Genomic DNA, 26,133 nt, shown 5'->3' on the forward strand with positions numbered 1-26,133 from the left:
GATGGGGATATAAGGTAGCTTGGCTGGAATGGATGGGACATTTAGAGTGTGTGCAAGGCGGGGCTGGGGGTTGAGGGCTGGAGGGCTGTTTTTTGTTTTAATATTTTTTGAATAACTTAAACAAAGTGCCGGAGCTCAAGGTGAGTGGGAGAGGATCAAAGGCACAGATCAAGAGGCCTCCCTGCAGTGAGACCAATGGCATAGTGACGCCACGAACCACAATTTGACCCGAATGCAGGGAAAACAGCTGATTGGTGAGTAGGATTGGTGAGTGTTTCTAGTCTTTAAAGTAAAAGTAAGTTCTTTAGTTTGTGTTTAGGTGTCTAGTCTTTTTTTCTCTTTTTCTTTAAAATATTTTGTTAAGTATGAGGTCGATACTGGCATAAAAAAATTACAATAAAGTGTAAAAAGCTGGGGATTCTTCAATTGTAAAGAGCAGGGGTACTAGAGTAATTAATGAATAAATTAAGGAAAATACAATAGTGATGGCAGGAAGGGTGATGTGTTGCTACTGCAGCACATGGGAGCTGCTTGACACTAAGGTGATCTAGAGTTGACGCTTCTATAGTAATTGTTCACAGCTTGAGGAACTTCGGGTCCGAGTTGAGGAGCTGGAGTCCGAGCTGCAGACATTGTGCCACATCAGGGAGGGGGAAAGTTACCCGGACAGTTTGCTCCAGGAGGCGGTCACACACTCAGATTAGGTCATTCAAATTTGGTCTGTGATCAGGGCCAGGTGGGTGTGACTGCAGGTGAGGCAGGTATGGGGATCCAGGGGGTAGCGCTTGAGGAGCCTTGGGCCCTGCAATTGTTCAACAGTTACGAGATTCTTGCAAGCTGTGTGGATGAGAGCGGGTACTGCAGGGAGGATGAGCAAGCTGACCATGGCACCATGGTACAGGGAGACATTCAAGTGGGGAAGGCAATAGGAATGTAGCAGTGGTAGGGGACAGTATAATTAGGGGATTAGATACTGTTCTCTGCAGCCATGAGTGTGAGTTCCGAAGGCTGTGTTGCCTGCCCAGTGCCAGTGTTAAATACATCTCCCCAGGGCTGGAGAGGAACTTGGAGCGGGAGGGGAGGGATCCAGTTGTGGTCGTCCATGTTGGTACCATCAACATTGATAGGACTAGAAAGGAGGTTCTGCTGAAAGAATTTGGACAGTTAGGAGCTAAATTAAAAATCAGGGCGTCCAAGATAATAATCTCGGGATTATTACCTGAGCCACTGGAAAACTGGCATAGGGTAAATAAAGTCAAGGAGTTAAATACATGACTCAGAGATTGGTGTGGGAAGAATAAGTTTCAGTTGATGGGGCACCAGCACCACTACTGGGGTAGAAAGGAGTTGTTCCTGTGGGATGGGCTTCAATTGAACCGTGTTGGGACCAATGTCCTGGTGAATTGAATAACTAGGGCTGTAGAGAGGGCTTTAAATAAATTGAGCAGGGGAGGGTTCTGGAGAGAGGCTTACAAAGCAAAAGGATATGGCAGCCTTGCAGAGCAGCTATTTAGGTAATGATACCCAGAGTGTGAAAGGTAGGGACAGAATGCAGAAACATAAAAAAACAGCGGCAAATAGCATCAAAAAGGGAAAAAATGATGAAAAGGCAAAATCAATGAAAAGGCAAAATGGTAAAAATCCAAAACTAATAGCTCTTTACTTAAATGCACATAGCATTTGGAGCATAATAAATGAATTAATGGCACAAATAGAGGTTAATGGGTATGATCTTATAACCTCCATGGAGACTTGGTTACAAGGGGATCAAAGCTGGGAACTAAATATTCCGGGGTGTGTGACTTTTCGAAAGGACAGGCAGGAAGGAAAGGGTTGTGGGGTAGCTTTGTTAATGCGAGATGGAATAAGTATGATAGCAAGAAATAATCTTAGATTGGAAGATGTCAAATCCATATGGGTGGAGGTAAGAAGTAACAAGGGGAAGAAGACACTGGTGGGAGTAGTCTTTTGGCCTCCCAACAGTAGCTATACTGTAGGTCAGAGAATAAATCAGGAGATAATGAGGGCATGTAAAAAAGGCAGACTATTAACTATGGGTGACTTTCACCTTCATATAGATTAGCAGAAAAGTTGTTTGATGAACAATAGCAGATGTCTAAGAAAATAGTTCATGAATCACAACAAAGATATATCCCACTGAGGGAGAAATATTCTAGGAAGGGGATAAACCAACCATGGTTAACCAAGGAAGTTACGGATAGAATCAATTTGAAAGAAAGAACATACAATATGGCAAAGATTAGTGGTAAGCCAGAGGATTTGGAAAGTTTTAAAAATCAACAAAAGATATCCAAAAAAAACAGAGGGAGAAAATAATTTTTGACGGTAAATTGGAAGTAATATAAAAATGGACAGTAAGAGCTTTTTAAATATATAAAAAAGGAAGAGAGGGGCCAAAGTAAATATAGGCCCCTTAGAGAATGAGGCTGGGGACATAATTATGGGGAACCAGGAAGTAGCAGAGGAGTTGAATAAATACTTTGCATCAGTCTTCACGGTAGAAGACACTAATAGCATTCCAAAAATACTAAATAATCAAGGGGCAAAAGGAGGTAGGAAATAAATATAATAACTATCACTAGGGAAAATGTATTAGGGTAACTAATGTGGATAAAGGCTGATAAGTCCCCTGGACCTGATGGGTTGCATCCTAGGATATTAAAGGAAATAGCTACAGAGATAGTGGATGAACTGGTAGTAATCTTCCAAGAATCCTTAGATTCTGGAAAAGTCCCAGAGGATTGGAAAACTGCCAATGTAACACCCTTATTCCAAAAGGGAGGGAGACAAAAAACAGATAGCTATAGACCAGTTAGCTTAACACTTGTCTTGGGAAAATGTTACAGTCTATTTTGAAGGATGTTATTAACAGAGCATTTAGAAATACATAATATAATCAAGCAGAGTCAGCATGGCTTCATGAAGGAGAAATCATGCCTGACAAATTTATTAGAATTCTTTGAGGAGGTAACAAGCAGAATAGATAAAGGGGAACCAGTAGATGTAATATATTTGGATTTCCAAAAGGCTTTCAACAAGATACCACACATAAAGCTACTTAATAAGATAAGAGCCCATGGTGTTGGGGTAGTATATTAGCATGGATAGAGGATCGGCTAACTAATAGAAGACAGAGATTCTCATTGGGATAAGGGAGGCATTTTCAGGCTGGCAACTTGTGGAGTGCCATGGGTTTCAGTGCTAGGGCCACAATTATTTACAATATATATTAATGACTTGGATGAGGTAAGTGAATGTGATATTACCAAGTTTGTGGATGACACAAAAATCAAGATGACACAAAGAGTCTGCAAAGGGATATAGACAGGTTATGTGAATGGGCAAAAACTTGGCAGATGGATATATTGTGGGAAATTGTGAGGCTATGCACTTTGGCAAGAAGAATAGAGGAACTGAATGTTATTTAAATGGAGAAAGGCTGCAGAAAGCTGCAGCACAGAGGGATTTGGGGGTCCTCGTGCATGAATCCCAAAAAGCTAGCATACAAGTTCAACAGGTGATAGGTAAGGCAAACAGAATATTGGCCTTTATTTCAAAAGGAATGGAGTATAAAAATAGGGAAGTCTTGCTAAAACTATACAAGGCACTAGTTAGATCACACCTAGAATACTGTGAACAGATTTGGCCCCCTTATCTAAGGAAAGATATACTGGCATTGGAGGCAGTCCAGAGAAGGTTCACTAGGTTGATTCCAGGTATGGAAGGATTTTCTTATGAGGAGAGGTTGAGTAGGTTGGGCCTGTACTCATTGGAGTTTAGAAGAATGAGAGGCGACCTAATTGAAACATATAAGATTCTTAGGGGGCTTGACAGGGTAGATGCTGAAAGGTTGTTTCTTTTTGTAGGAGAGTCGAGGACCAGAGGGCATAATTTCAGAATAAGGGGTCACACGTTTAAGACAGAAATGAGGAGGAATTTCTTCTCCGAGAGGGTCGGGAATCTGTGGAATTCTTTACTGCAGAGGGCTGTAGAGGCTGGGTCATTAAGTAAACTCAAGGCTGAGATAGACAGATTTTTAATCAGTAAGGGAATCAAGGGTTATGGAGAAAGGCAGGAAAGTGGAGTTGAGAATTATCAAATCAGCCATGATCTCGTTAAATGGAAGAGCAGACTCGATGGGCGGAATGGCCTACTTTTGCTCTAACGTCTTATGGTCTCATGACCTTCTCCCTTCTCCATGCACTTGACCCTGTTATGAAAATCTGGGCCATAGTGTCTGCATTTATTATTTGTACAGTAAACGTAGAAATATCAGACAATAAATGTGCTGACTGAAAGTCTCATTTCAGATACCACTTGAACAAATGTCGCATACAATGGGGTAAATTTTGGATGACAGCTTCCATCGGGCAGGTGATGCAGAGGTCCCACCAGAGCACCTAGGAAGTGGCTGGAGGCCTGCATCATATCCAATGTGTCTAGAGTGGAGCAGTAAGTTCTGCGTCACATGGGAACAAGAGGTGATACATTTAGGCAGAAGGAATACAGTGAAGCTTTTAATATTGTAAAGACTGTGCCAAGAAAAGGGGCCTCAAGGTCCATATGCACAAATCCTTGAAGGTGGCAGGACATAATGAGAGAATAGTTAGAAAAGCTTATAGGCTCTTGGGCTTCATAACTGAAGCAGGGAGGTTTTGTGGACTCTTTATAAAGCTCTGGTTAGGCCACAACTAGACCATTGCATCCAGTTTAGGTACTAAACTTTATGAAAAATGTGAGCATCTTAAGAGAGTACAGAGGAAATTTATCAGAATGGTTTCAGGGATGTGGGATTTTAGCCCCAAGTTTAGGTTGGAGAAGCTGGCATTCTTCTTGCAGCAAAGGAGACTGAGGGGAGATTTGATAGAGCTGTCAGAACTCTGCAGTACAGAGGGATCTGAGTGTCCTGATACATGAATCACAAAAAGTTAGTTTGCTAGTACAGCAAGTGATTAGGAAGGCAAATGGAATGTTGGCATTTCTAGCAAGGGGAATCGAGTATAAAAGTAGGGAAGTGTTGCTACATTTGTACAGGGCCTTCGTGAGACCAGGCTGAGAGCCTAGGCATCAGTTGGAGTGCTGAAACACCTGAGCTCCAGGGAAACAATGCTTGATTGACAGCTCTGGCTCTCTGACCTGTGCTGTCAATCGCAAAATGTTTATTTACTCAAGATAAAGAAGTGGCATGGATGGGGGCATGGGGAGTGTGTGGGTGTGTCAGGGGTGAGGCCTGCAGGGCTTTATGTTTTTAATATAATTGGGGCAAAGTCCCACAGCACACTTTAAAACACCCCAATTCTGCACCAGCAGCCCCTGTGGCTGCCTTGAACTTCTTCCCAGGTCAATTAGCCTGACTGCAGCCAACACCCATTCCCCCAGAATGAAAATCCTGCTCTTCCTCGCACTTTCTCCCGAGGCTGGTGGGCGAGCTGGGAATTTTTCCAACTACTGCTACCTGCCTTGAGGATAAAAATTCAGCCAATGAAGTTTCTGGAGTGCAACGAGTGGCAGACATGTGCCCAATCCTTTATCCCCTTTTCCTTGGACAAGCGAAAATTAAGTTTAGTGACAGATATGCTGAACAAGTGAACTGCTCTGTCCTGAGTGCTGGTGAGCTTCTTGTGACAGACATCGAGTTGAGTAATTAGCATTTCATCATGCACTTTGAGGATTATGGAGAGGTTTTAAGGGGATTAGGAACTAAACTGCTTTTTGCAGATTACCCAGTCTCTGCCCTCCTTTTGTAGCCATGAGGTTGATATGGCTAATCCATTCAGTGTTGTGGCCAAAGAAATAATTTCTTAGATGTTAATGGTTATAATGGTGCTATTAAAAGTAGGGAGAGAGTCAGGGCTTTCTCTTAAAATTGTCACCATTTCAATTCCAGATTTTATTAATTGAATTCAAAATCCACCAGCTGCCGTGAATTATTAGTCCATTGACATTACCACTATGCCACCATTCCCCCGGTTAAATTCTATGCATTACATATTTAAGTGTCAGATTACTGGTAATAAATTCACAACAGCAGAAATTTGATAGTCAGCTGCACCCATTAAAGAACACTCCCCATCATCAAATTGAACCTTTACATCATAAAATCTAGGGTAAAGTTGTATTTTCCAGATCTTACCTGTTTAACCACTCTTAGCTTCTCTTCTTGATCCTGGATACATTTTCTATAATGTTCATTTTCATCTGTAAAAAGAGATTTTCAAAAATGTATTAATTTAACTGAGGAATCATTTCAAAAATAAAAGCATAATATATATAACTTTTCTCAATAAGAATAACAAACTAACCGATTAATTTTAAAGCAAATGGAGGGGAGATTTTTCCCACAGGTTTTCCAGCACAGGAAAAAGGCCATTTCTCTGAAGGTATCTATGCCTTCTTCCATTCAAATGGCAGGGGATGGCACTAGGTGAGTTGCTCCTTCAGAAAGCACAGTCATGACAGACTGAACGGCCTCCCTCTGTGCTGTAACTATTCCATTGCTTGAATTTCATGCTTGGCATGTGCACTAAGTCGGCAAGATTGGGAGTGGGTGTGGAATCTGCTCCTGGCCGCAGTCGTGTTGCAACTGCAATTTCATGCGGGATGGCCAATTAAGGTCTGCCCAGCATGAAACGCATCTTCCAAATGCTCAGGATAGGCCGGGCAGCGGTGGGAGCCTTTCAGGCGCCGAATCCAATGGCAATCCAGCAAGCACTTTAAAACCAGTAAAGGCAGCTCCCAGAAGGCTGCCAGGGTAGAATCTTTAGAGTCGGTTCAGAGACTGGAGCAATGGCCTCACCAGCGGCAGGAAAGGTCAGGCAGGAGGGCAAGTTGGGTGGGTACTCAGCCCCCTGTTTCTCAGACAAGTGCCTCACGGTCCTCGTGGAGGAAGTTGGTGTCAGGCGGGACACTCTCGTACCCAGGGATGGCAGGAGGAGGCCACTGCACAACACCCAAAAAAGCCTGGGAGAGACGGCAGCTGAGTTCAGCAGCCACAATGTTGGGCGGCGCACATGGATGCAGTGCCGCAAAAGGTTCAATGATCTGCTGCGCTCATCAAGGGTGAGTGCCGAGTTGGCATGGATCAGTGTGGTGAAGTGTTAAGAGCTGGCCACACCCCCGTGGAGCTCAGGGGTGTTAGAGTCTGAGCGCCAACTGTCAATGATGCTGGTTCTGTTGAAGGGTCATGAGGACTCGAAATGACAACTCTTTTCTACTCCACCAATGCTGCCAGACCTGCTGAGTTTGTCCAGGTAATTCTGTTTTTGTTTTGGCTTTCCAGCATCCGCAGTTTTTTGTTTTTATGTCAATGACGCTGGAGCTGGCCAAGGGGCTGAGCCCTGACTGCTTGGACTGAGTGCATTGCGGGTCGTGGGCCACAACTAGGATGTGCCCTGCGAGATGTTATTCAGGTGGGGTTGTCCAGGCTGCAATGATGCTGCAGGTAGAGAGTGAACTAACCAATGCTCCTCTGTCCATTCAGGAAAAGAAAAGCCATAAGAGCGTAGAGAGGTCAAAGACAGGCATAGGACCTCCAAACCTCCTAATCTTGACAAGGTACGAAATGGATGCTTTGGAGCTGGAGAGCCACCACCCACCTCGGTCAGCCAGTCTTGGAGAGGCAGGGGCCTCTGACAAATGTTGGAGTGCAGTGCACAGAGGCGAGAGTGTCGGACTGTGCAAATATTCTTGTGTAGCCTCATCATTAATGGGACCCTCAAACCTGGAGTCCCCATTGATTACTGAAAGATGGTGGCACCATGATGCAGATCTCCATTGTGTCACCAGGGTGCCTGGCATGCACAGTGACAGTGTGATGGCATAAATTAATGACAAATCATTGTTCTCCCTTAGATTCGCCAGCATGCACTCGAACACAGGACCTTGAAGAGCCACCCTTGGCTCCAGAGGAGCACAGGGCTTTGGATGCACCTCCGTCACACCCCTCTCTGATCCAGGCACCATCGCAGGTACCAACACCTTGGTGGGCTTTAGATCATTGTCTAGAATGTCGGTGCACAGCGGTGAGGGCACTTCACAATCGATTGAGGAACAGGCAGTGGCAGAGAATGCCCAGTGCGCTGGCAGTTGGAGGACTGCTGGAGACCAGGAGCATGCTGAACCGAAGGCAGATGATGTGCCTCTGGAGTCCATTAGGCGGCAGATGCTGGATGTCCAGCAGGATGTGTGGGAGGATCTAGCAGAGATCCATGAGGGTAGGCATGCCATGGTCTCTGTTGTGGAGGAGTCTATGCGGAGCATGAGCACTGAGTTGACCCTCATCATTGAACGCATTGCCTCTTCCATTGAGAATGGTGACTCCCGTGGAGAGGCAATGCCAGGGACAGAAGCAGGAGTTGGGCTGGGGTTGCGCTCGGACCTGCAAGCCCTCACACTGGCAATGACCTCAGGTTCTCAGTGTTAGTGTGAGAGAAAAATGAGGCATCCAGTATCCCAGCTAGGTGCCCATCCATCAATGGCGAACAGGGAGGTCCAGACCGACCTTATGTTGGTGCACAAGTTGCTTGTTGTCACTACGGACCCCTCTCAGGATGCTCTGGATGATGGCAGCAGCTCTTCTGCCCCTCTGTCAGTGACCAGGATATTTGATGAGGCTTCGATGACTGAGGAGATGCCAGCTGTGGCACTGGCTGCTCCCTCCCACGTGGGGCCAGCACAGGCACCACTGGCCAGAAGACAACCACCAAGCTCATCAAGGCCAATGGGGCAGCACAGTCAGCACAGTCAGCAGGCTGCCTCCAATACTGCTGCCAGCGAGGAGGGAGCACCAAGGCATAGCACTCATAAACGTAAGTTTAAGGCACCATGAGCACAAGAGGGGCTGTTCACGGGTGATCTTCTGTTCTGCCATGTTTTGTTAATATGTTTACTGGTGTGGCCATTAACATCAGAAAGAGCTCTGTTTATTTGATATGTGTCAAAATTAAAAGCATTTTACTTTTGTCTTAATGGCTTGAGTATGCTTCACTTGTTTAGTAGGTTCAGGGCACGCCAGTACCTAATGCTGGACGTGAGTGGCTCTAAATTTTATTGCACAGGCATTGAGTGGACTTTGGGTTCAAAGGAAAGAATCATCTCAAACATCCAGGATGGAGACAGCACCCCTGGGATGAAGTGACAGCCTAGCTGAAGGAGTGTTGGATCAAGGCATCCCTGGTGTCCCTGTCTCCATGAAGGTTCCAAAGGTTTGCCTCCACGTCCTCAGTATTCTCCTCACTGTGCTCCTCCTCTGACTCACCACTGCGGCCTGTAGGGCTGCCTCAAGATCCTCTTCCTCCAGTGGGTCCCCCCTTACCAGAGCTAGATTGTGGAGAGCGCAGCATTCAAGCACCATCAGTGACACCCACTCTGGAGAATATTACACTGGTCCCCCTGAATGGTCCAGGCATCAGAAACGTATCTTCAGAAGACCTATGGTCCTCTCTATCTCTGTCCTTGTGGAGCAATGACTCCTATAATAACGCTGCTCTCCCTCTGTTCTTGGGTGGTGGAGAGGGGTCATAAGCCACCTTTTCAACAGATAGCCCTTGTCACCCAGCAGCCATTTATCCAGTCGAGCTGGAGTACTGAATAACCTTGGCACCTGTGAATGTCTGGAGGATATAAGCCTCATGGGAGCTGCCAGGGTACCGTGCACAGACTTGCAGAATCTGCATCTTGTGGTCACAAACTATCTGGACGTTCATCGAGTGGAAGCCCTTCCTGTTGACCAAGGCACCCGGCTGACCCGGTGGCGCCTTGATGGCCTCATGTGGGCAGTCGATTGCACCCTGGTTGCCGGGGAATCCAGCAATCGCTGCAACCTCTCTAGCTTACTCAGCCTGGCTGGCCTGAACAGATCTTCTGTCACCAGCTTGATGTAAGTGTGGACTGCGCATTGGGAGACTCCACAAAGATCCCCTGCTGACCAGAGCCAGAGGCATAGAAGTTGAGGGCCACTGTGACCTTCAGAGCCACTTGAATGGGATGTCCACCCATACATTTGGATGTGATCTCAGGCCCAGTGATATGACAAATGGAGGTCACAGTCTCCCTTGAGAGGCAGAGCCTCCTTTGGCATTGCACCCCAGACATATTAAGGTAGCTGAATCACTGCCTATAAACCCTGGCAGCAGGATAGTGGCGTCTTCTGTGGCCCCTTTTGCTTTGGACTACCCGCTGACTCTGCGCGCCCCCCCCCGTGCCTGTGCCTCTCCTCCCAAGGTGGCTCCCCTGGAAGCTGCATAGGAACATCTGGCCTCCTCTCCCCTCTGCTCCTCTCTCCCTCCTCAGAGGAGTTGCCTCCAGTGGAGATCACAATCCCCATTACTAGGGTAACAGATGGCTGTCCAATACCTGGAAGGGTCCGCATGGTCAAAATTCTCCAGCAGCCTTGGAGGCACCAATGAGTCCTGACATGAAGCCTAGAAATGCTAAGAATGAAGCTCAGAACAGAGGTGAAGTTGTCAAGATCAGTGGGCCCGAGGCATATAAATAGTAAAAGGTGGTAAAAGGAGGAGTAGGGCCGATTACGGACCTAAAAGGGAATTCACACATGGACGAAGGGGCCATGGCTGAGGTATTAAATGAATACTTTGCATCCGTCTTTACCAAGAAGATATGGTGGCAGACGAATAAACTCTGTCACTAGGAGAGTTCAACATTGATAAGGAGGAAGTGTTGAATAGACTGTCAGTACTTAAAGCTGACAAGGCACCGGGAATGGATGAGATGCATCCAAGGATGTTGAAAGAAGTGAGAATAGAAATTGCAGGGACACTCGCCATAATTTTTCAGTCTTCCCTAGACTCAGGGGAGATGCCAGAGGACTGGAGATTGCAAACATTGCGCCCTTGTTCAAAGAAGGTTGTAAGGATAGGCCAAGCAATTACTGACCAGTCAGTTTAACTTCAGTGGTGGGCAAGGTTCTAGAAACAATTATTAGGGATAGAATTAGTAGTCACATGGAAAAATATGTGTTGATAAGGAAGTGCCAGCATGGATTTCTAAAGGGGAAATTGTAGTTAACTAACTTGCTGGAGTTTTTTGGAGAGGTAACAGAAAAGGTCGAAGAGGGTAATGCTGTTGATGTGGTGTACATGGACTTTCAAAAGGCATTTGACACAGTGCCGCATAACAGACTTGTGAGAAAAGTTGTTGCTCATGGAATAAAAGGGACAGTAGCAACACAAATACAAAATTGGCTGAAAAATAGGAAGCAGAGAGAAATGGTCTATGGATATTGTTCAGGCTGGAGGAAGGTTTGTAGTGGAGTTCCCCAGGGGTCCGTAATAGGGCCTTACTTTTCCTGATATATATTACTGATCTAGATATTGGAGTGCAGAGGACAATTTCCAAATTTCCAGATGATATGAAGCTTGGGAGTGTTGTAAACCGTGAGGAGGACAGTTTAGAACTTCAAAAGGACATAGACAAGTTGGTGGAGTGGGCAGATAGGTGGCCGATGAAGTCCATTGCAGAGAAGTGTGAAGCTATGCAATTTTGGTAGGAAGAACATGGACAGACAATATAAAAGAAGGAGTGAAATTTTGAAAGGGGTGGCAGGAGCAGAAGGACCTGGGTGTATATGTGCTGGGTGTATAGATCATTGATGGTGGCAGGGAAGGTGGAGAGAGCAGTTAATAAAGCATATAATATCCTCAGTTATTAATAGGGGCATAGAGTACAAGAGCAAGGAGATTATGCTGAATTTATATAAGACACTCATTAGACCTCAGCTGGAGTATTGTGTACAGTTCTGGGTGCCACATTATAAGAAGGATGTGAACGCATTGGAGAAAGTGCAGGAGAGGTTTACAAGAATGGTCCCAGGGATGAGAAACTTCAGTTATGAAGATAGATTGGACAGGTTGGGACTGTTCTTCTTGGAGAGAAGAAGGCTAAGATGAGATTTGATAGAAATGTTCAAAATTATGAGGGGGGTTTCCAGAGTAGGTAGGGGGAATCTATTCCCTCTCGTAAAAAGATCAAGAACGAGAGGGCACACGTTTAAAGTGATTTGCAAAAGAAGCAAACGTGATGTGAGAAAAGACTTTTTCACACAATGAGTGGTTTAAGTCTGGAATGCACTGCCTGGAAGTGTGGTGGAGGCAGGTTCAGTCAAGTCATTTAATAGGGCATTAGATGATTATTTGAATAGAAACAATGTGCAGGGATATGGGGAAAAGGCAGGATGGTAGCACTAGGCCATAATACTCATTTGGAGAGCTGGTGCAGACACGGTGGGCCGAATGGCTTCCTTCTGTGCCATTAAAATTCTGTGAATTTGCGATAAGCAATCAGCAGCAAATTATCTCCTAAACTCCTCACTACTCACAATGGCAATGCTGCTGACCCTTTTTATTCTGTTCTTGGATGAGGTTTTGTTAAAAGTGGGCTACCCGCCTGCCTGTTTTGACCACACAACGAAATCAAGCACAATTGGCTTTTTAACAATTAAGTGGCCTTTTAAGGGGAAGCGATGGTATTGTTGCTGGACTAGTAACCCAGAGACCCAGGGTAATGTTCTGGGGGCCTGTGTTTGCATCCTGTCACGGCAAATGCTGAAATTCTTTTTTAGAATTAAAAAGCCTAATGATGACCATGAAACCATTGTCATTTGTTGTAAAAATCCACCTGGTTTACTCATGCCCTTTAGGGAAGGAAATCTGTTGTTCTTACCTAGTCTGACTCCAGGCCCACAGCAATGCGGTTGGCTCTTAAAAATGTTCTCAGAACAAGGGCAATTAGGGATGGGCTTAGCTAATGATGCCCACGTCCCATGAATGAATAAAAAAAATCTATCCATCATGTATTTATCGGTCTTCTCCCTCAAAATGTCAGTCAGCTTTAACCACCCCATGTACCGTCAAGTTTAATATTGTCAGCACTATGTTTAAAGAAATTGTCTTGAGAAGAAGTCACAAGGGGGCATAAGTTCAAGGTGAGGGGCAGGAGGTTTAGGGGGGATGTGAGGAAAAGCCTTTTTACCCAGAGGGTGGTGACTGTCTGGAATGCGCTGCCTGTGAGGGTGGTGGAGGCGGGTTGCCTCACATCCTTTAAAAAGTACCTGGATGAGAACTTGGCACGTCATAACATTCAAGGCTATGGGCCAAGTGCTGGTAAATGGGATTAGGTAGGTAGGTCAGGTGTTTCTCACGTGTCAGTGCAGACTTGATGGGCCGAAGGATCTCTTCTGCACTGTGATTCTGAATTGTGCAAACATGGGCTCGTTTGGTATGGTCTGTACCTTGCCCATTGTGAACAGTGGAAGGGACATGCTGCTCGCTGCGATCCGCCAGTCTTTGAGACGAACGGACTACATATTTAGCATCACACTAGCATTGACATTCATTTACCACATTGCTCATTTCTGTGATAGGCAAAACACCTTTTTGGCTTGATGGCAGCATCCTGATAGTGGTGAATACCACACGTGCTGCTACTGCAGCATAGCAGCATGAAACAGCTAGCATCATCTGTTGCTCAGATCGCATAAAGTCATCAACAGGCCTAAGGCCATCACTTCAGGCCCTGAAAAGTGCCCAGTCTATCTCGGGATATCCCAGAAAGGCAAGGTATCTCAAAAATTTGAGCAACAGGTGAAGCTAGCTGTTTCATATTGCTACTGTGCATTAACGGCATGCTTATGCTGTTATACAAACGTTTAGCCAAACTGAGTAAAGATCTGAGCAGATAGGCAATGATTTCATTCAGGGATATAGGTTCCATTTTATTTTGTATGAGAAATAAAAATGTTCCCTGCCTCCACAGTTCAATTTCCATTCTTTTAGCTGAGTCAGCTAAATAAGTCTGAGCAACTGTAGAGGAAGTTATGCAACACCCTGAATTGTGTGGGAAATGCTTTTATTGATAAATTCAGGATTAATCGTAATGTCCTTCTATGATTCACTAATTTATCTATGCTGGCATGTTAGGGTCACGTGGGTGAGTTGTTTAAAAGCATACTGTTACAAAAGCCAGACGTACTTAATTGGAGAATTGGAGGAATGCCAGGATAGTCCTGACAATCCTTGGTAGTTTCCATAATATGTGGATTGTGGGTGGGCTGCGCATGTACAATTCAGATTTTGAGTTCTTCAGGCCAAAGACGGGCCCAACACGCCTGCGCAAAAAGAAAATGACATGAAAAATTGGGTTATGGGACCCAGAATTAGGGCACCATATCAGAAAAGAGTCCAAGGCAGGGGAAAATGAGAGGTCCCAAAGGAAGTCCCAGGTAAGGGACCTGGAGAGGTCCCAGTTAAGAAAAAAGAGGAGCAGAGAAAGAGCTGCAGTTGGCAGACTTTAAGTGGTGAGTGCTCAGGAGAAGCACTGGCAATCGAAGAAGGCAGAAGAGATTTGGTGACTCCTTGCCCCGGGTCATTTGAGCAGCAGAATTCTGCTTAATGCAGCAAAACAGCTAAAGCTGTGCTTGTGAGTTGGTGCATGTACTCATACTCAGTAAACAGATTAAGGGATGCTTATTTTCCCAAAGATTACTGTCAATATTGGCAACATGAAAGTGTTTATATTTTGAGGAAGATACAGTTTCAAAGACATATGGAACAATAGAATTTACATATTAAAGAGAGAAACATATATAAAAGAGAATGAAAAGCTATGGGTTTTTTTCATTCGTTCATGGGATGTGGGCATTGCTGGATAGGTCAGCATTTATTGCCCATCCCTAATTGCCCTTATTCACAGGGCATTTTTAAGAGTCAACCACATTGCTGTTGGTCTGAAGTCACATGTAGGTCTGACCAGGTAAGTACAGCAGATTTCCTTCCCTAAAGAGCATTAGTAAACCAGATGGGTTTTTATGACAATCAACAATGGTTTCATGGTCAACATTAGACTTTTTAATTCCAGATATTTATTCAATTCAAATTCCACTATTTGCCATGGTGGGATTCAAACCCAGGTCCCCAGAGCATTACCCTGGGTCTCTGGATTACCAGTCCAGTGACAATACCACTGTGCCACTGACTCCCAGATGTTGTAGTCTTATGTGAGGAGAGGGCCCTGTAAGATCTAATAGGAGTGTGTGAAACAGCCTTCAAGAAGCCTCCAGCCATTTGCGCCTCAGTCTGTTTATGTAAAGTAACTGAAGTTGGAGAAAAGCCATTTGGAATTCCACTGTCAAGTGTGTGTTAAATGCGTTAACTTGCTGGTTTTGTTTTAAATCTAAAATCTGTTTTGGATTGTTGCCTTAAAGGGGGTACATAACTGGGAGCCAGGTCAATTAGGAATTTTAGGATTTGTTATAGCAGTAAGTAATTGTAGACTTTATGTGCTTGAAATCTTTTATTTTGTTAATAAATATTTTAATTTAATTTTTAAAAAATCTCTAAAGGTCTTAGTGGATTCATTATATCTGAATTCAGCACACATATCTTCTTGTAATAAATACAAACTGCAAAACCATTGTGATAGCATGAACAAGTTTCCCTCATGGATTTGGTCTGGCTAGCACACGTCATCTTCCACATCATTACACCCTGTACCCATGTAGCTGGAGTATTGGGTCCAGTTCTGGGAGCCACACTTTAGGAAGGATGTGCAGGTTTTGGAGAGAGACTGTAGAAAAGATACACAAGAATGGCTCTAGGGATGAGGAACTTCAGTTATGAAGATGGACAGGGGAAGTTGGGGCAGTTTTCCATGGAGAAAGCTGAGAGGAAATTTAATTGAGGTATTCAAAATCATCAGGGGTCAGGACAGAATAGACAGGGAGAAACTGTTCCCACTCATGAAAGGATTGAGAACAAGAGGGCACCAATTTAAAGTAATTGGCAAAAGAAGCAAGAGCAACAGGCTGCAGCAAGTAGCTAAGGTGTGGAATGCACAGCCTGAGAGTATGGTGGAGGCAGGTTCAATCAAGGCTTTCATAAGGGACTATTATCTGAAAATGAGGAATGTGCAGGGTTACGGAGAGAAAGTAGGGAATGGCACGAGGTGAATTGTTCATTGCTGGATGGCCTCCGTCCGTGCTGCAACAATTCTGTGATTCAATCTTCGCTGTGTTAGTGACGATCGAGAGTCCCACATGGTATGTTGCCTGCCCGGTGCCAAGGTGAGGGATATTTCTGACCGGCTTGAAAGGATATTGGAGAGGGAGGGGGAGGATCCAGTTGATGTGGTCCACGTCGGGACAAATAACATAGGTAAGACTAGGAAAGAGGACCTGTTTGGGGATTATCAGGAACTAGGAACTAAATTAAAGAACAGGTCCTCAATGGTTATAATCTCTAGATTACTACCTGAGCCACGTGCAAATTGGCATAGGGACGTGAGAATAAGGGAAGTAAACACGTGGCTAAAGGAATGGTGCTGGAAAGAGGGGTTCCATTTCATGGGGCACTAGCAACACTACTGGAACAGGAGGGATCTGTACCATTGGGACAGTCTCCACCTGAACCAATCTGGGACCAATGTTCTAGCGAAAAGGGTAAATAGGGTGGTCAACAGGACTTTAAACTAGAAAGTGGTGGGGGGAGGGAAGGGTAAAACTCCAAGAAGTATGACTAATGGGAAACAAAGCAGCAGGTTAGCGTGTGGGGGGTGGATTCAACTTCATAGGAAATTATGAAAAAACTGAAAAGAAAGGAGAGCCCAGGAGAGGCTATTAAAGACCCCACAACACAAAATAGGACAGAGTGTTTGGAAAGGGCTAGGAATCTGACTTCAAGCACATCAGATAAAGGGACGACAATGAGAAAGGGGACGGGAAATACAGGACTGAAGGTGTTGTATCTGAATGCATGCAATACACAAAATAAGGTGAATGAGCTTGTGGCGCAGATTGAAATTGGCAGGTATGAAGTGGTGGGCATTACGGAGACATGGCTACAAGGGGATCAGGACTGGGAGCTAAATATCCAAGGATATACATCCTATCGAAAAGATAGGCAGGTTGGCAGAGGGGGTGGAGTTGCATTGTCAGTAAGAAATGAAATTTAAATTGATAGCAAGAAATGACGTAGGGTCAGATGATGTAGAATCTGTATGGGTAGAGTTGAAGAACAGCATAGGTACAATAACCATAATGGGAGTTATGTACAGGCCTCTGAACAGTAGTCAGGATGTGGGGCACAAGATACACCAGGAGATAGAAAAGGCGTGTAAGAAAGGCAAGGTTACAGTGATCATGGGGGATTTCAATATGCAGGTAGACTGGGAAAATCAGGTTGGTAGTGGATCCCAAGAAAAGGAATTTGTGGAATGTCTACGAGATGGCTTTTTGGAGCAGCTTGTGGTGGAGCCCACTAGGGAACAGGCAATTCTAGATTTAGTGGTGTGTAATGAGGCAAATTTGATAAGGGAGCTTAAGCTGAAGGAACTCTTAGGAGGAACTGACCATAATATGATAGAATTTACCCTGCAATTTGAGAGGAAAAAGCTGGAATCAGATGTAACGGTTTTACAGCTGAATAAAAGCAACTACAGAGGCATGAGGGAGGAGCTGGCCAGAATTGACTGGGAGATGAGCCTAGCAGGAAAGGCAGTGGATCAGCAATGGCAGGAGTTTCTGGGAGTAATTTGGGAGACACAGCAAAAATTCATCCCTAGGAAGAAGAAGCATACTAAAGGGAGGACGAGGCAACCATGGTTGACAAGGGAAGTCAGGGACAGCATAAAAGCTAGAGAGAAAGCATACAATGTGGTGAAGAGCAGTGGGAAAACAGGGGATTGGGAAGCCTACAAAGACCAACAGAGGACAACTAAAGAAGAAATAAGGAGGGAGAAGATTAAGTATGGGGGTAAACTAGCCAGTAATATAAAAGAAGATTGCAAGAGATTTTTTAGATATATAAAGGGTGAGAGAGGCAAAAGTGGATATTGGGCCGCTGGAAAATGACGCTGGAGAAGTAGTAGTGGGGAACAAAGAAATGGCAGAGGAACTGAATAGGTACTTTGCATCAGTCTTCACAGTGGAAGACACGAGTGACATCCCCAAAGTTCAAGAGAGTCAGGGGGGGCAGAGGTGAGTATGGTGGCGATTACCAAGGAGAAGGTGCTAGGAAAACTGAAAAGTCTGAAGGTGGATAAATCACCTGGACCAGATGGATTACACCCCAGAGTTCTGAAGGAGATAGCTGAAAAGATAGTAGAGGCGTTAATGGTGATCTTTCAGGAATCACTGGAGTCAGGGAGGGTCCCAGAGGACTGGAAAATCATTAATGTAGCCCCCCTGTTTAAGAAGGGAGTGAGGCAAAAGACGGGAAATTACAGGCTGATTAGCCTGACCTTGGTCGTTGGTAAAATTTTAGAGTCCATTATTAAGGATGAGATTTCAGAATACTCGTAAGGGCATGATAAAATAGAGCAAAGTCAGCATGGTTTCATCAAGGGGAGGTCATGCCTGACAAATCTGTTAGAATTCTTTAAGGAGGTAACGAGTAGGTTAGACAAAGGAGAGTCAAAGGATGTTATCTACTTGGACTTCCAGAAGGCCTTTGACAAGGTGCTGCACAGGAGGCTGCTCAGTAAGATAAGAGCCCATGGTGTTAGAGGCAAGGTACTAGCATGGATAGAAGATTGGCTGTCTGGCAGGAGGCAGAGAGTTGGGATAAGGGGGTCTTTCTCAGGATGGCCGCCGGTGAATAGTGGAGTTCAGCAGGGGTCAGTGTTGGGACCACAACTTTTCACTTTATACATTAATGATCTAGATGAAGGAACTGAGGGCATCCTGGCTAAGTTTGCAGATGATACAAAGATTTGTGGAGGGACAGGTAGTATTGAGGAGGCTGAGAGACTGCAGAAGGATTTGGACAGGTTGGGAGAATGGGCAAAGAAGTGGCAGATAGAATACAACATGGAGAAGTGTGAGGTCATGCACTTTGGTAGGAAGATTAGAGGCATAGACTATTTTCTAAATGGGGAAAGCATTCAGAAACCTGGAATGCAAAGGGACTTGGGAGTCCTAGTCCAGGATTCTCTTAAGGTTAACTTGCAGGTTGAGTTGGTAGTTAGGAAGGCAAATGCAATGTTGGCATTTATTTTGAGAGGACTAGAATATAAAAGCAGGGAAGTGCTGTTGAGGCTTTATAAGGCTCTGGTCAGACCACATTTAGAATATTGTGAGCATTTTTGGGCCCCGTATCTCAGGAAGGATGTGCTGGTTCTGGAGAGGGTCCACAGGAGATTCACGAGAACGCTCCCAGGAATGAAAGGCTTACCATATGAGGAACGTTTGAGGACTCTGGGTCTATACTCGATGGAGTTTAGAAGGATGAGGGGGGATCTGATTGAAACTTACAGAATACTGAAAGGCCTGGATAGAGTGGACGTGGGGAAGATGTTTCCATTAGTAGGAGAGACTAGGACCCGAGGGCACAGCCTCAGAGTAAAGGGAAGAGCTTTTAGAACAGAGATGAGGAGAAACTTCTTTAGCTAGAGAGTGGTGAATCTATGGAATTCATTGTCACTGAAGGCTGTGGAGGCCAGGTCACTGAGTATATTTAAGACCGAGATAGATAGTTTCTTGACTGGTAAGGGATCAAAGGTTACGGGGAGAAGGCAGGAGAATGGGGTTGAGAAACTTATCAGCCATGATTGAATGGTGGAGCAGACTCAATGGGCCAAGTGGCCTAATTTCTGTTCCTATGTCTTTACCAGCTTTTGTTGCAAGAGGAAGAAAAGGGATTAAGAGGAGGAAAGATCAGAGAAAATACCAAAATCAAAGGAACAAAGTTCCATTTTCATACGCTGTTAAATTTTCTCAATCTAATTTACCATGAGCCCTCACCTCTCAGGTCACATTGTTTTTGGATGGTCCCCTGCAGTTCCGTTATCACTCCATGCAGCAAACCACATTCTGAAAAACAAATACTAGTTACAAGGATTTCCAACAGTACAAGCACTAGTTCAGAAATTATGGGCTGAATTCTGGCCTTGATGGGCGAGCGGGCCTGACCGACTCGGTGGCTGGCAGGCATCCGATCACCGCCGCCGAAACGGCCCCACCTCCATTTTACGTGGGTGGGCCAATTAAGGCTCACCCAATGGGAAGTGCTTCCCATGTGAGCGGGGGGTGGGGGTGGGATTCCCCAATTGCGAGAGCATGCGCGTGAAAGAGCGCACATCTCCCTGAGGCTAAGTGGTGCCTCCGGGAGATCGCTGAAATGTGGTGGAAGTTGAAAAGTAGAAAAATAAAAAAGTCATTAACATGTTCCCCTCATCTGAAAATGTCACACAAGATGGGACATGTTAATGAAATACACAAATATTAAACTTTTTAAAATCTGAAATCAAACCTCATCCCACCAGTGGATGAGGTTTTTTAAAAAATCACTTACCCACCCGCCACCCGCACGTCAGCCAGAAATTTCAGCCCTATAAGTCTCTGCTGCTGGGTTCAGTTTTGCTGTTTAGGGCTAGCATATTTTACTTGTTCATGCAGAGGTATTTATGCTTTTCATGCACGTTTGTTCAGGATACTCATAGGCCAGGATTTTGCCCTCGTCGGGCGGGCTCGGCAGGTGAGGGGGAGCAGTTGGGAAGCTGACCGCTGCCTGCGATCGGGGTCCGAGTGTATTTTCACACTGGTGGGCCAAGTAAGGCCCGCCTACCGTGAAACGCATGCTGCAGCGCTCAGCACTGCCTGTGTGGGGGGGAGGAGAGCAAGTGGGGAACTTCATACATGCGCACATGAGCTGCCTCAGGGAGATGAAGATTTAATAAATTAAAAATAAAACTTTAAAATGTTACAAAACATGTGACTCTGTCACTTAAGCAAGGACATGTTATTAATGAAATGTTAAAATTTTTAATTTTCATTTAATATTTAATAGCTGTTAGAAACCTCATCCCGTCCGTGGATGAGGTTTCCTAAAAAATCCAAAGGCCGTAAGGTTGGACGGGCAATGAAAATTTTAATTCAATTATTACTTTCATGGCCTTAATAGGCCTTTAAATTGTTGGCGGGCATGCTGCCGACTCAGCAGCGCATTCGCCAACCAAAATATCGTGCGAGTGCGCAATGACCTCGGGACGCTCGCCCAACGTCGTCATGATCATCTCACGCTCACATGCCTGCCTGACGAGCTAAAACTTCTGACCAATGACATAATGTCTATGATGAGATAAAATAATCACTGCAGATAAATGTGAATTGATACATTTTAGGAAAAAAGAGTGGAGAATGGAAGCATACCATAAAGGGTATAATTTTTAATACAAGGGGGGGACAAAGAAAGCTAAGGATATGATCACACTAACAAATTTAGTGCGGTTGAGAAGCATTATACTTTTAAAGTATTTATCTAACTCCCTTCTTGAAAGTTACAATTAAACCTGCTTCCACTGCCCTTTCAGGCAGTGCATTCCAGATCATAGCAACTCGCTGCATAAAGAAATGGGTCTCTTTTCCCAATTACATTAAATCTCTGTCCTCTGATTACTGACACTCAGGTGGAAACGGTTCCACCCATTTAAGAACAGAAGATACAGGAACAAGGGTAGACTATTTAGCCAATTGAGCCAACTCCACCATTCAATACAATCATGGCTGATCTTTGGCATTCAACTCCATTTTCCCATCCGTTCCCCATCCCTTCATTCCCTGAGACCAAAAATCAATTTGTCTCAGCCTTAAATATATTCAACAATGGAGCATCCACAACCTTCTGGAGTAGATAATTTCAACGGTTCACAAACCTTTGGATGAAGAAATTTCTCCTCAACACAGCTCTAAATCGTCAGCTCCTCATCCTGAGACTGTGCTGCCGTGTTCTAGGTTCTTCAGCCAAGGGAAACAACCTCTCAGTTTCTACCCTGTCAAGACAACACTAAGGTTGGAGGAGTTGCACTGACGACACTAAGGTTGGAGGAGTTGCAGATAGTGAAGAGGATTGTCAAAGGATACAACGGGATATAGATCGGTTGGAGACTTGGGCGGAGGTATGGCAAATGGAGTTTAATCCGGACTAATGCGAGGTAATGCATTTTGGAAGGTCTAATACAGGCAGGAATTATACAGTAATTGGCAGAACACTTAAGTGCACTGATGGGCATCTGGGTGTACAGATCCACGGGTCACTGAAAGTGGCAACGCAGGTGAATAAGGTAGTCAGGAAAGCATATGGCATGCTTGCCTTCATCGGCAGGGGTATTGAGTGTAAAAGCTGGGAAGTCATGCTGTAGTTGTATAGAACCTTGGTTAGGCCACACTTGGAATATTGCGTGCAAATCTGGTTGCCACATAACCAGAAGGATATGGAGGCATTGGAGAGGGTGCAGAGGAGGTTTACCAAGATGCTGCCTGGTCTGGAGGTTATTAACTACGAGGAGAGGTTGGAGAAACTCGGATTGTTCTCACTAGAGCGATGGAGATTGAGGGGCGACTTGATAGAAGTTTACAAAATTATGAGTGGCATGGACAGAGTAGATAGTCAGAAGCTTTTTCCCAGGGTGGAAGAGTCAATTACTAGGGGAGATAGATTTAAGGTGAGAGGAGAAAACTATAGAGGAGAGGTGCGGGGCAAGTTTTTATGCAGAGGGTAGTGAGTGTCTGGAATTTGCTGCCAGAGGAGGTGGTGGAAGCAGGTATGATCGTGGAGTTGAAGAGGCAGCTTGACAAATACATGAATAGGATGGGAATAGAAGGATATGGACCCCGGAAGTGCAAAATGTTTTAGTTGACAGGCAATATGATCGGCGCAGGCTTGGAGGGCTGAAGGGCCTGTTCCTGTGCTGTACTTTTCTTTGTTCTTTGTTCTCCAGAATCTTGTTTGTTTCAATGAGATCATCTCTCATTCTTATAAACCCCAGAGAATATAGACCCAATTTACTCAGCTTCTCATCATAGGACAACCCTCTTATCCCAGGGATCAATCTAATGAAACTTTGCTGTACCATCTCCAATGCAAGTGCATCCTTTCTCAAATTGGGAACTGAAACAGCACACAGTACCCCAGGGGCTGGATTTTCATCTCACAGTGGAGGCAGGAATCAGATCGGGAAACCTAAAAATGTGATTTTTTCTTGGTAGCAAAATCAAATTTAGGGTTTAAAACACTAAGCTTAGGCCTACACATCTCCCTTCCAAACTGAAAGTGAAATTCTATCATGTTATGATTGCTGTCAGATAGAGTGTCCTTTACCATGGGATTATTGACCCTGTCTCATTGCACATTACCAGGTCTAGAATAGCCTGCTCCTTAGTTGGCTCTAGAATGTACTGCTCTAAGAAATTGCCTCGAGCACACCCTATTAATTCATTTTCCAGGCCACCCTTGCCAATTAGATTCACACAATCTGCAGCAGATTAAAGCCGTTCATGATTATTGCAGTACCTTTTTTGCAAACCCCACTTATTTGTTTTAATTCATTCAGGGGATGTGGTCTTCGCTGTTTAGGCTAGCATTTATTGCTCACCCCTAGTTGCCCTTGAGAAGGAGATGGTGAGCTGCCTTCTTGAACCGCTGCAGTCCATCTGGTGTAGGTCCATCCACAGTGCTCTTAGGGAGGGAGTTCCAGGATTTTGATCCAGCGACAGTGAAGGAATGATGATATATTTCCAAGTCAGGATGGTGAGTGACTCGGAGGGGAAATTCCAGGTGGTGGTGTTCCCATCTATCTGCTGCTCTAGTCATCCTAGATGTTAGTAGTTGTGGGTTTGGAAGGTGCTCTCTCAGGAGCCTTGGTGAATTCCTGCAATGTATACTCTGTTCTATCATGTAACTACTGTTAGGGTGCCTATAAATTATTCCCAGAAGTGACCACTTAGCTTTCCAATTCTTATCTCTGCCCAGACTGGTTTTACATCTTGTTCTTTAGAGCTAAGCTCATCTCTCACTACTGTACTGATGACATCCTTAATTAAAACAGCTACCTCAGCACATTATCCTAGCTTCCTGTCTTTTTGAAATGTCAAATAACCTTCAATATTTATCTCCTTGGGTCACCTTGCAACCATGGGCAGAATTTTTTTTCCATATCCACCGCTGGGATCGTCCAGTTGCACTGAAATTCAGTGGACTTTTGGCTTGGCCGCCGAATCTCCTGCAGCAGATCCCGCCACAACAGGGCTGGAAAATCCCGGCCCATGTCTCTGTAATGGCTATCAGGTCATATATATTTATTTCTACCTGTGCTAAAAATTCATCCATTGTGCTATGAATGCTATGCGCAGTAAAATACAGAGCATTTAACTCTCTCTTTTTACCATTTTGCAGTCTCTGGCTTTACCTACTGGTGTGCTCTTAAATTTGTATGCTCTCTCCCTTCCTGCCACACTGTGGTTATCATCATTGGATTGAGAATTGGTTGACAGACTGGAAAAAGAGAGTGGGAGTAAGTGGGCCTTTTTCCAGATGGCAGGCGGTGACTCGTGGTGTACCGCAGGGATCAGTGCTTGGGCCCCAGCTATTCACAATATATATAAATGACTTGGATGAGGGAACCAAATGTAATATTTCCAAAACAAGAACAGAATTACCTGGAAAAACTCAGCAGGTCTGGCAGCATCGGCGGAGAAGAAAAGAGTTGACGTTTCGAGTCCTCATGACCCTTCGACAGAACTTGAGTGAATCCAAGAAAGGGGTGAAATATAAGCTGGTTTAAGGTGTGTGTGTTGGGGGGGGGTGGCGCTTGGGTGGGGGGAGAGAAGTGGAGGGGGTTGGTGTTGTTGTAGGGACAAACAAGCAGTGATAGATAGAAGCAGATCATCAAAAGATGTCACAGACAACAGAACAAAAGAACACATAGGTGTTAAAGTTGGTGATATTATCTAAACGAATGTGCTAATTAAGAATGGATGGTAGGGCACTCAAGGTATAGCTCTAGTGGGGGTGGGGGTGGGGTTGCTAGAGCTATACCTTGAGTGCCCTACCATCCATTCTTAATTAGCACATTCGTTTAGATAATATCACCAACTTTAACACCTATGTGTTCTTTTGTTCTGTTGTCTGTGACATCTTTTGATGATCTGCTTCTATCTATCACTGCTTGTTTGTCCCTACAACCACACCAACCTCCTCCACTTCTCTCCCCCCACCCAAACGCCTCCCCCCCACCACACACACACCTTAAACCAGCTTATATTTCACCCCTTTCTTGGATTCACTCAAGTTCTGTCGAAGGGTCATGAGGACTCGAAACGTCAACTCTTTTCTTCTCCGTCGATGCTGCCAGACCTGCTGAGTTTTTCCAGGTAATTCTGTTTTTGTTTTGGATTTCCAGCATCTGCAGTTTTTTTTTATCTCTGTAATATTTCCAAGTTTGCTGATGACACAAAATTGGGCAGGGTTGTGAGTTGTAAGAAGGATGCAAGGAAGCTTCAGGGTGATTTAGACAAGTAGTGTGTGTGGGCAAACAAATGGCAGATGCAGTATGAAGGGTTCTCAAAATTCCCACATTTTTCATATCATCAACGAGGATATGACTTTTGGACTTTTACCTGAAACCAGACAATGAGAGGAGACAGGATACACATTCTTCCCTTTAAAACAATCAACACGAAACTAATGCCCATCAAAATCTTGCATAAATAATTGCTACTAACTACGGGGGCAGGATGACCACAATCAATGCAATTATGCAACCCCATCAATACTCCACACATACAACGGCTTTCAATTCACGACTAGTTACGGGGGCAGGAAGACAATGATAAACATCATGCGAGCCCATTAAAAACAATGAGACAACAATCACTCAGGAAGCCCACCAAAATCAAACAAAGAACTAACCTTGATTTGGATTGAGATAAGAAATTCGAAAAAAAACAGTATAACTGGGCCAGCAGATCTGAAGTGAGCGGTTTTGTTTTTAGGCAGTGAGGAATTTAAGCAGGGAGCTGAGCCAAATGGGGGAAGGAGATCTGGAGGTTTGCAGGCCCGCAGGCAACATCACGGCGAGGGGCATGGGGTGGCAGGCTCAACTGAAGACAACAAGTCTGCAACCGCAGCCCTCCATGAAGATCGACCACCCACAACCGCCGCCCTCCACCCAACTGAAGAACCTTCACAGATTCCACAGACCAGGACCACGTGGGGACGGCAGGCCCCAGAGGACACAAAGAGCGTACCCCAAATCTGCAACCAGCTTACCTGGCTGGATTTTGAACTATCGAAGAACCCTGGGTTGGTGAGCATGATCCCTGACCTC

The 26,133-nt window shown here is 44.8% G+C and overlaps 1 protein-coding gene across 1 annotated transcript in view; it reads right to left on the reverse strand.

The window, feature by feature from the left end:
* The window catches only part of LOC121276826 (coiled-coil domain-containing protein 152-like), a 150,786-nt gene that overhangs the window by 56,142 nt on the left and 68,511 nt on the right, over positions 1-26,133 (reverse strand). The window contains exons 5-6 of the mRNA XM_041185369.1: positions 19,772-19,840; positions 6,155-6,219 (exon numbers count right to left, since the gene is read on the reverse strand). Of these exons, the coding sequence (XP_041041303.1) occupies positions 6,155-6,219; positions 19,772-19,840 (134 nt within the window). The remainder of the gene's footprint in view (positions 1-6,154; positions 6,220-19,771; positions 19,841-26,133) is intronic.

This window comes from Carcharodon carcharias, chromosome 4 (assembly GCF_017639515.1).
Source record: "Carcharodon carcharias isolate sCarCar2 chromosome 4, sCarCar2.pri, whole genome shotgun sequence".
In the NCBI taxonomy this organism is placed as follows: domain Eukaryota; kingdom Metazoa; phylum Chordata; class Chondrichthyes; order Lamniformes; family Lamnidae; genus Carcharodon; species Carcharodon carcharias.